The sequence below is a fragment of the Notechis scutatus genome, chromosome 2 (genome assembly GCF_049901735.1).
Source record: "Notechis scutatus isolate UNSWTSFEM ecotype Mainland chromosome 2, rNotScu1.2, whole genome shotgun sequence".
Classification (NCBI taxonomy): Eukaryota; Metazoa; Chordata; class Lepidosauria; order Squamata; family Elapidae; genus Notechis; species Notechis scutatus.
The window spans coordinates 20821607-20832628 of record NC_142010.1 but is presented as its reverse complement, the minus strand read 5'-3'; the positions used below and the strand labels follow the sequence as shown (position 1 = coordinate 20832628).

Genomic DNA, 11022 nt, shown 5'->3' with positions numbered 1-11022 from the left:
TGACTGTAACTTTGTTGCTTGTATCCTTATGATTTATATTGACTGTTTCCTAGTATGACTATCATTAAATGTTATACCTTATGATTCTGGACTCTTGACAAATGTTATCTTTTATGTACACTGAGAGCATTTGCACCAAGACAAATTCCTTGTGTGTCCAACCACACTTGGCCAATAAAGAATTCTATTCTATTCTATTCTATTAATGAAGCATGGAAAATAATTCTAGTTCCAAGCTAAAGTGAAAGAAAAAGATTCAGAAAAATGTAAAACTGTAGCCTAAGACATTGACAGAATCCGTATTTGCCCTTTGGAATCTGCTTATAAATAACACTCTGGGAGTATTTAGAACAAGATCCAAAACATGAGTCCCCAAATTCCTCAACCCATTGATCCTCAAATGTTGATTATATGAAACTAATTTAATAAATATTACCTTAACTAATTCAATAAATATTACCTTATTGTTGGAAATAAAATCTGGTCCGTGTCCTATTCCAAGCCAGGAGAAAAACATAGGCAGAGGAAAATAAGTTTGAGGCAGGCTGCAATTGGAAAGGTGGTCTCCACTTGCTAGCCAGAAACAATTGTGACAGCAGCATGTTTCTAGGATGGCTGACAAATTGATCTGGTCAGTAGATGAGTTTGTATGTTTTGGGGGCATTGTAATTGAAATGTCTGGGTGTGTGCAAGAATATATCATTTAATATTTATTTTAATGGCTGTTGCCAGATTCCTATGCGGTCATGTAGGATCATGACTGGTTCTATAGGCAAAAGGGAAATGGAAATAATAGATGTTTTGTTTGTCTGAGCTAATCTTGTCAGTTTCTGCTCCTTGCCTATTGTGCTGCTTATTCAGAGCTGCTGGCTGCCCTTTGTTTATGAATAGAATAGCCTGGCTTTATGCATGAATACAAAATATAGAGAAAGAATGAAGTTAGGAGATTTTGTAAAATAATTCTGGAAACAAGTCATACAAGGAGTCTTCATTTCAAAAGATCTAAGCCCCAGAACAAGAAAAAAAAATATTCTGAACCAAATGGTGTACTAATATATTTAATAAAATATACCAGAATAATATTTCAACCATGTAAAGTCAACAGTATATTAAGAATCATCATCACTGTCATTAACAAATGAGGAGACTTTAAGGTTCAAGCACTCGTCTACTTTTCTGGAAACCCCAAGAACTCATCATCGCTAGTGTCAGAATTTATGAAACTCGGTTGCTCGTGATCACTGATATCACTTTCTTCACTATCTTCATATGTGATACTATCTTCAGTTCCATCTAAGGCAGAGGTCTCCAAACTTGGCAACTTTAAGACTTGTGGACTTCAATTCCCAGAATTCTCCAGCTGGCTGGAGAATTCTGGGAATTGAAGTCCACAAGTCTTAAAAGTTGCCAAGTTTGGGGACCCCTGATCTGAGGCATTGCTAATGCCACATTTTTTGAATGACCATCCAACAATTTCATCCTTCACTGAGTGCCATGATGTTTTAAGCCATTCACAAACTTGAGTGATAGTGGGCCTCTTCGTTCGTCCAGTAGGTGTCAGATCATGATTACCAGCAACCATCCATTTTTTCTACTCTTCTCACATAAAGGCTTTCAATGGTTTGTTGAAGGAAACGTCAAGACGTTGCAACTGGCTGGTAAGACCCCCAGGAATGACAGCTAGATGAGTCTTCACTTCTTTAAAGCTCTTTTTTGTAGTTTCACTAATATGTGCTCTAAACTGGTCGAGCACCAATAAAGTTTTTTGTTTTTTTTTCAGAAGCTCTCCAGGACGTTTGGATCACACTTTTTCAACCCATAGTCTCATTCCATTTTCATCCTTTCTCATGAACATGCACAACTACTACTTGTGGAATCACTTCTTTTGGAAAGTTTTTCCTTTTGAAAATTAACATTGGTGGCAATTTGATGCTGTCTGCACAGCAGGACAACACAACCGTGTAATGTGTTTTCTCATGTCCTGAGGTTTTCACGGTTATAGTTTTGGCATCTTTCAGATCAACAAGTCTTATTAGATGCCACATCAAAGGTTAGCGGGACTTCATCCATATTCCCAACCTGGCCAATTTCAAAAACATTTTTCTTCCTAGCATCAACTGCAAATGTATGAAAAGACAGAATCTTAGATTCATATTATTTTGGCACTTTTTGCGCAATTCTCATTTTGGTGCGCAAAGCAAGGCCACATCGCCTCATAAATCTGTAGCACCACGATGGTGATCCAGTAAAATCCTGAATGCCTTTCTCTACAGCAATGCGTTTGGCTTCATATATTATCATTTTTGTAGAAACTGAGAAGCCATTATTCCGGTGACATGTGATCCATTCTTTCATGTACACATCTAACTGTGGCCACTTGGCAGCATGCCCACGGAAAGTGTGCTTGCTTTTATCTACTTTTTGCAGTTGATCCTCCTGTTTCCTCCACTCTCTTATCATTTTTTCAGTTGGAGGTGGCCCAAAGTGTCTTGCCGCTGCTCTATTTCCATGTTCCTCAGCATATTTTACTACTTCCAGTTTAAAAGGAATTTTATATGCTAGTCTTTTCTGCTTTGGCATCCTTGTATGTGGCATGAGGAGGTACCGTAGTAATTTTCTGCAAAAAAAAAACAACAAAAAACAGTAGTGAAAGAACTGTCAGTAATGCGTCCTTTACTGTTACGAGACCACTGTAGCTGAGAACATCAAGGAATGATACGCTATTATAGGCGATCTGCTGCGGACATACTGTTATGCGGGTGGATCTTCTGCTGAGGCACTGTTATGGGGAACATATTTAAGGTTTTACCTTTATAGGGGATAGTTTATAAAGAGGACACATTCTTAGGTACTATTCATACAACCAAACTTTGTTTCAGCTCCCTTACATCTCCATCAGAATGCCCCCTTACATTAGATGTCCCCATCAGAGTACTGTGAATATGGAGCGCCGAATATAAAGAAGCAGTGCAGGAGGAGGAGCCTGAGAGGACCCAAAGATGGATGTCCTCTCATGTGCCAGCTCTGCCTATTGACTCCTGCACTGCGGAAAAGAGACAGAAGAAGCGGGCAATGATAAAGACAAAAGAGGCGGGGTTCAGCACTGTAAAAGGACCCCACTGCCACGTCCTGGCTGCTATTCACCAAAGGACCGGCACTGGTCCACCGTTGGGGACCCCTGAAGTAATACACTTCACAGTCTGTGACACAATATTCACTCCATAAGACGCACAGACATTTCCATCCACTTTGGGGTGGGGGGGTGGGGAGTTTGTCTTATGGAGCAAAAAATATGGTATGTAGTTTTTCTTCAATTTGTACTCTCTGATTTAAGGTAAGAGAGAAAGGTCCTTCTGGAACGTTACCTGCTCTCCTTTTGTTTCTCTAAAGTGTGGCTTTTGCAACAGTCACATAATCCCACTTTATCTCGGAGCATTTTTCCGCATCCTGTACAAACTTCTTTTTCTTGGTTATCATCTTCGGTCATGAAGACACTGGTATCTGCATATTGAAAAGGAGAACATTTCGCCAGCCCCTCTTTTAACTGGTCATCTTTAAGGCTTTGCTTTCCAAACATCCTTTCTGCAACTTCATTTCTAGCTGTTGACACAGATGCTTCTTCTTCTTCTTGGCTAGAACCTCCTGTTTCCCATTCATCAGCTGCTTGGAAGAGACACAAAGAAAAGTCGACACAAATGATTTAGCACCAATTGTTGCATCCCTTATTTGAATATTACCAAAACTCTGCCCTCCTCCCTCCAGCTTTTTTCTTTTAATCCTTTTTGTGAATCTTCTTCCATCAGGATGTGTTCAAAACATGGGGCTAGGCTTGGTGTAGAGTTGATTTTGAGATTTGCCGTAGGCTGCCCTCTTGCCCTCCATAATGCAGGACGCAAACTTAAATCCTTCGGATCAGCTCATTTTGAATTTCAGGGTGGGCACCATCAGCTCCGCTGCTCCTTCAGATTCAGTTTCAAGGAAGCAGGAGAGTTGATTGAAAGAGGAGAATATTATCTAAGTGTTATAAATAGAGGAAAACACCGCCTAGGCAGGAAAATGGACTTGATGAAGGTGGATCAGTGACGGACTTGGACCAATCAGCCTCCACTCCATGAGGAAGTGCTGCCTTGGGGAAAAAAATTGGTTCTCATGGGTGTTTGTTCATCCTTGGTCATCCTCGCATTTTCAAGCAAAATTTACAAAAGAAGCTTTGGAGAAAATGGGTGGGAGAGTCACCTTGATGGAAGATCCCATCTCTTGGGAACTCAGTGCATCAGACAACCTGATTCTCTAGCATTTACTTTCTTGTGATGCTCTCTATGGGGTTCCGTCATTACAGACAGAAAACATAAAGAGGAATCGAGCCCTTAAAATTATCTACAAAGTGGAATGGGCAGGATTGAAAACTGTATGGGAGGACCACTGTCCTCATTCCACAGGCACCATGAGGTTTTTAGCTCATCTTAACAGATGAAGTAGGACTGGAACAGCAAATGAGGACATTGTCCTCCAATATAGGAAGAGAGGAGGCCAATATTTCTCTGAAAAAGTCACCTGCATTCTCATTTATTGATTTAGTGCATGGTGTATAATACATGCTTAGCAGCAGTAAATAAATGTATGGAATGAACACATAAGATGATCCGCATAAGGTGGAAATACAGTTTGTGACTCACTAGAAAATACCTTCCACCAGAATTTCATCCCAGAAAAACATAGCCTCTTACTTAAGGAAGCCAAATTCCTTGCGTTTTCCAGCATGACCTCTTGATACAAGTTTTTTTGCTCCAGATCCAGTAGGGCCCATTCCTCCACAGAGAAAAACACAGCTACATCCTCAAAAGAGATTGAGTTCTGAAACAGAAACAACATATTCTATGAATGCCTCTTTGTAAGGATAACTTACAATAATCTAAGTGCAAAATTTCTTTTTAAAGAACAAATCCTGCTTTCCAAATAGGATAAATAAGCAATTTCCCTGGAGAAAATGGACCGAGCCTTTGTTTGAAAATACACCTGGGATAATATTTCATGACTAGAGGAGCACCCCGATTCCTTCTCTATCTACTGATAGATGGGCCTTGGATGTACCACTGATGGGAGGATCCAGCCCTTCCCTGAAGTTAGTTTCTACAAGAAGAATTTAGAGAGTCTTACCTGATGTTTTGGACCTTGTCTTATGTTGTCCCTCAACACAATACTCACGGAAGAGCTATACGTGCAAAAATGCACCAGTGTGCCTACCGTCCCTGTCTTACTGTCTCCATTTATCTGTATTTACATCCTTTGTTCATGTTTATGTTTATACCTATACTTGTTAGCTTGTACATGTTTGACAAACAAACAAACAAATCTATATAAAAGTGAAATACCACTCATGCATCATCACAAAATTTCCAGAATCGTAAACCTACAAACTTGAAATTTGGCACGTATGTTCCTCTTGGCTTCTATGTGCTCACTAAGAAAGGATTTTTCAAAATGACCATCAGAGCATTAGAATTTCATATATATTATTATTAACATGCTCTGATGCTAAGGAATTCTACTCCCCCTCCCCACCTGAGAAAAAAATCTGTTCCAAATGCAAAACACAAGCAGAGGAGTTTCAGTTTCAGTTTTAGTTTCACAGCACCAAACAGCTTTAGTACAGAACAGTTGAGCTAAGCCACACCCAGGCTCCTTGCTGTCTCCTTGCTCACACAGCAAATACTGTTTCAGTTTCCAAACAGCTCTCAACTCTCTCTCACACTAACAGGACGATAGCCTGATGAATACTGATGATTGCTGGTAGGCGGAGGCAATTTTTTCCCCTTATTTTCCTCCCCAAAAACTAAGCCCTGGTCACATAGTTTCGGAGCGAAGCATGGATATACAGCTAGAAAATAATATGAAGCTGTTGGGAGAGGTGCTCCAAAAATTACTGTGAGGGACTGAGATGGCGTCTATTTATAAATGACACTAGTAGAAATTAAGAAAATCAGAACTATCTATGAGGTCACTGCAGATTATTGACATATAGCAAGACGTTCTGTCTAAGAGAATATACCAAAAGGAGTTTTGAGTAAATATCTATTTTTATCCTGCAATACTGCATTCTGACCACTGTGCCACCAAGGGCTCCAATAATATTATATTGTCATGTCTTGCAGAGTTGAGACCATAATTATATTACCAAGTACATTCCATTCAGCATCCAATGGGAAAGAGGGTGGCTCTGCATTGTAAGATGGTTCCTCTTGAAATAATCACCTGTGTGCATGCAGCACTATGGGACTTCCTATCACAATACCAGGAAGCTGCTTGTGTAGACGGACCCCTCTCCCGCCTATTTAGGACAGGGCTGGATCAGATTGAATGATATTTGCAGTTTGAAGAAGAAAAGGTTTTTCCTACCTTCCTTTGAAGTACAAGCGCTGCTATTGCTCCACCAAAGACAATAGATGTTCCAAAAGATACCATGGATGTTGCTCTGGTTTCTGAGAGAGAGAGGGAGAGAAAAAGCAAAGGAACTGTTCGTTATACAAACAACCTTCCTCTTTTCTGGAGCCTCAGTTTCAGTTCTTTATGTATGTTGCTTGGGTGACTGACAGGTCTGAGTGCCTTGTGGGCAGAGAACAGCCACCTGAGTTACTCTGATGAGGTTGTATAAAAGCTGGGAGGTAATGGAAGCCAGGGATATGGAAGGAGAATATTTGTAGCTCAGGGTTGGAATGAGGGGTCATTGGTGCTCTCTGAGTTTACTTGTTTTCTCAGAAACTCAAACTAGATAACATCACCTGTGCTAGTCAGGAGTGCTGTTTGCTGTCAGTTTATATTCTGATTTTGCCCATCTGTATGGGTGGGGGCAGTCTTAGAGATTAGGATTAGAATTAGAATTCTTTTATTGGCCAAAAGTGGTTGGACACACAAGGAATTTATCTTGGTGCAAATACCCTCAGTGTACATAAGAGAAAAGATACATTCATCAAGAATCATAAGGTACAACACTTAATGATAGTCATAGGGCACAATAAGCAATCAAATCATACTAGGAAATAGTCAATATAAATCAAGGATACAAACGACAAAGTTACAGTCCTACAGTCACAAGTGGGAGGGGATGAGTGATAAGGAGTGATGAGAAGATTAATAGTAATAGTAATGCAGACTTTGTAAATAGTTGGACAGTGTTGAGGGAATTATTTATTTAGCAGAGTGATGGCGTTTGGGAAAAAACTGTTCTTGTGTCTACTTGTTCTGGTGTGCAGTGCTCTATAACGTCGTTTTGAGGGAAGGAGTTGAAACAGTTTATGTCTGGGATGTGAGGGGTCTGTAAATATTTTCACAGCCCTCTTTTTGACTTGTGCAATATGCAAGTCCTCGATGGAAGGCAGGTTGGTAGTAATTGTTTTTTTCCACAGTCCTAATTATCCTCTGAAATCTGTGTCTGTCCTGTTGGGTTGCAGAACCAAACCAGACAGTTATGGACAGATTCTTTGGTTACTGATGGCTCTTTGGCAGTTTGTATGCAAAAGAGAGAATCAACCAGCCCAACAGAAAACAAAAGACTCCAGTTTCTTTTGGGCTGGTTGATTCTCTTTTGCATAGTCTACAGATGTTGTTAATTAAACCTAGCCATCTCTTTATCTCTTAAGTGCTGACATCTGCTGAGGGCTATTGAGGAGGGTGTGGGCTATTAAGTGAGCCTACTTCCTGCCTCAAAAAAAAACATGTTTCTCCATTTCTCATTCAGGGAAATATAATATTCTGCCTTTTTAATATTTCGTAGAATATTTCATTCTTCTAGGAGTAGAGTGGGTGCTAACTTTCTACACCAGGCGTTTCCAAATTTGGTAACTTCAAGACTTGTGGACTTAAACTTCCAGAATTCCTCAAGTTTTAAAGTTGTCAAGTCTGGAGATCTCTGTTCTACACTATCCTTGTTAGTTCATTAGATTACTGTCCATTAATATGTCGAACCTTATGATACCCAGCAGGGACCGATACACAGTCTGAAGTGGAGAATTAACACAATAAACAGCACAGAAATTGATTTCTGGATATCTTCAAGATTCCATTCCAAATCTCACGGAGGTGTGCTGGATGTTCCTCTCCTGGTCAGATAATCAATCAGGAAAGATGTTTAAAAAATTGTTTTTTTTTCCCCTCAGGACATGCCCTTTGCCCCAAAGGTGGGATAGAATCAAGATCACATGAAGTGTTAATACAATTGTATAATGCCTTGGTAAGGCCACACCTGGAATACTGCATTCAGTATTGGTCGCCACGATATAAAAAAGATGTTGAGACTCTAGAAAAAGTACAGAGAAGAGCAACCAAGATGATTAGGGGACTGGAGACTAAAACATATAAAGAACAATTACAGGAACTGAGTATATCTAATCTAATGAAAAGAAGGACTAGGGGAGACATGATAGCAGTGTTCCAATATATCAGGGGCTGCCAGAAAGAAGAGGGAGTCAAGCTATTCTCCAAAGCACATGAAGGCAGGACAAGAAGAAACGGGTGGAAACTCATCAAGGAGAGAAGCAACTTAGAACTAAGGAGAAATTTCCTGACAGTGAGAACAATTAATCAGTGGAGCAACTTACCTCCAGAAGTTGTGGATGCTCCAACACTGGAAGAAGTTTTTAAGAAGATGTTTGGATAACCATTTGTCTGAAGTGGTGTAAGGTTTCCTACCTAAGCAGGGGGTTGGCCTAGAAGACCTCCAAGGTCCCTTCCAACTCTGTTTATTCTATTTTATTCTATCCTATCCTATCCTATCCTATTCTCCTTTCTATTCTATTCCCTATTCTATTCTATTCCCCATTCTATTATATTTCCTATTCTATTCTCTATTTCCTTTTCCATTCTATTCCATTTTCTATGATTTGATTACTTATTGTACCCTATGATTATTATTAAGTGTTGTATCTTATGACTCTTGATGAATGTATCTTTTCTTTTATGTACACAACATTTGCACCAAGACAAACTCCTTGTGTGTCCAATCACACTTGGCCAATAAAGAATTCTATTCTATTCTATTCTATTCTATTCTATTCTATTCTATTCTATTCTATTCTATTCTATTCTACTCTACTCTACTCTACTCCTGCTCTTTTCAAGAGGCAACGACTTTCTTGCCTTTGAAAAAAAGAAACACCTTTGGGACAACCATGACCTGGATGACTGAGAATCTCCATAGAGGAAACATCCAAGCGGATTCCTTTTTAATGGCACACCAGCAGGATACTTTCTTAAGTGGTTTATATAAAAACACAGTAAATTAAAAAAAGAAAACTAAAAAGTTCATGCATGAAAGAAACTCGGGCAAAGTCTATGATGAGGATTAATGGGCATCCGAAGGCATCCTTTACCTGATGGACTCTTCTGAGATGGAGCCTCCTGAGCGATTCCTCCAAACAGCAGCTCCAAGGAGCGATCGCCCACCTTTCCCGCGGGCGGTTCAGCAGCCATTTAACTCTTGTGCTGAAATAACCCCCACACAAAAACAAACAAACAAACACAAACGGTCATGGGAAAAGACAGAATAATCTGCACGAGGAGAAAGGGATGGTCGTGAGAACCATCGGATGAGCGACCCAAAAAGACGCATGTAAGGCTCACGTTTCCAAGGAAGTAGCTAGGACTGGCCGAAGGGAAGAGGAGTACTTCTCGCCCCGCACCCGCAGGGAAGAGGCTCTGTCCCTCGTCCAGACTCCGTCCCCCCCAAAAGAAGCGCGCAGAGCAGCTTCCACGACCCGCCTTCCTCGCAGCGCCGCCGGCGACAGCTTCTGCCCAGCCCAGGCGCGCAGCTGCAATTGCGCGCCTGGAACCTCCTTCCCCGGAAGGAAGGACCTCTTACTTGGGGCTTTACAAATTGCAACCACATAAGCGGGTCTCCTTCGGGCCACCTCCGTTCTTTTCCGTGCAGGGTTTTGGGTTTTTTTTGGTGTTGTTGTGTTTTTTTTTTTTTTTTTGGGAGGTCCCGGAGGGGGCTCTTTTCTGTTGACCAGGAGGTTGTTGGCAAGAGGGCGCCCCCGGGCGGATCCTGCTTCTAATCCTGGAAAGCAAAGGGGGGAAGGGGACGCCCAAGGTGATTGTCGAGGAGGAGCTGGAAGTTTTAAAAGATTGAGGGGGTTAATATGTGGACTTGGTCCCGATCTTCCCACACCACTGTTGAGAATATAATGGCTTTCCTAACGGAGACCTGTTCTTGCAACGAAAGCTTGTTGAGAAATCCGTGCGCCACTCCTTGCCTTCAGAAGTTTACTTATTGATTTGATTTGATTTGTCAATATAGTTAAGATTTATGTAAAAGTATACCGTATAGGTAGTTAAGATTTATGTAAAAGTATGTATTCCGTATAGTTAAGATTTATATAAAAGTATATATACCATATAGTTAAGATTTATGTAAAAGTATGTATTCCGTATAGTTAAGATTTATGTAAAAGTATATATACCATATAGTTAAGATTTATGTAAAAGTATGTATTCCGTATAGTTAAGATTTATGTAAAAGTATGTATACCGTATAGTTAAGATTACGTAGAAGTATATATACCGTATGGTTAAGATTTATGTAAAAGTATGTATTCCGTATAGTTAAGATTTATGTAAAAGTATATATACCGTATAGTTAAGATTTATGTAAAAGTATGTATTCCGTATAGTTAAGATTTATGTAAAAGTATATATACCGTAGAGTTAAGATTTATGTAAAAGTATGTATTCTGTATAGTTAAGATTTATGTAAGTATGTATTCCGTATAGTTAAGATTTATGTAAAAGTATATATACCATATAGATAAGATTTATGTAAAAGTATGTATTCCGTATAGTTAAGATTTATATAAAAATGTATATACCATATAGTTAAGATTTATGTAAAAGTATATATTCCATATAGTTAAGATTTATGTAAAAGTATGCATACTGTCACGAAAACGTAATGAATGGAAATGATGTATATAAGAAAATTGTTTAATAAAAATTATTTTAAAAAAGAAAAGCCAGCCAGGTTTGAGAGAT

The 11022-nt window shown here is 39.6% G+C and overlaps 1 protein-coding gene across 3 annotated transcripts; it reads right to left on the bottom strand.

Moving 5' to 3' along the window:
• Positions 1-1042: 1042 nt before the first annotated feature.
• LOC148131895 (uncharacterized) lies at positions 1043-9902 on the bottom strand. 3 transcript variants are annotated; one of them, XM_087953701.1, is made up of 5 exons: positions 9366-9902; positions 6397-6479; positions 4728-4854; positions 3366-3663; positions 1043-2617 (listed from the first exon to the last, which is right to left on the bottom strand). In XM_087953701.1, exons 1-5 carry the CDS (start codon positions 9463-9465, stop codon positions 2155-2157), a joined length of 1071 nt encoding a protein of 356 aa, XP_087809827.1. In that variant the 5' UTR covers positions 9466-9902; the 3' UTR covers positions 1043-2154. The 3 variants fall into 3 exon arrangements, with proteins under 3 accessions (XP_087809827.1, XP_087809829.1, XP_087809828.1); XM_087953703.1 differs by having other exon boundaries at positions 3366-3501; XM_087953702.1 differs by having other exon boundaries at positions 3366-3660; positions 9366-9900.
• Between the last annotated feature and the right edge of the window lie 1120 nt (positions 9903-11022).

Bases quoted from the DNA above. Each gene is read 5' to 3' on its own strand.
- LOC148131895 (XM_087953701.1), bottom strand. From the start codon at position 9,465: ATGGCTGCTGAACCGCCCGCGGGAAAGGTGGGCGATCGCTCCTTGGAG. The intron at 6,480-9,365 runs GTAAAGGATGCC...TCTCTCTCTCAG, and splicing joins ATCTCAGAAGAGTCCATCAG to AAACCAGAGCAACATCCATG. The intron at 3,664-4,727 runs GTAAGAGGCTAT...GTCTCTTCCAAG, and splicing joins AAGGAATTTGGCTTCCTTAA to CAGCTGATGAATGGGAAACA.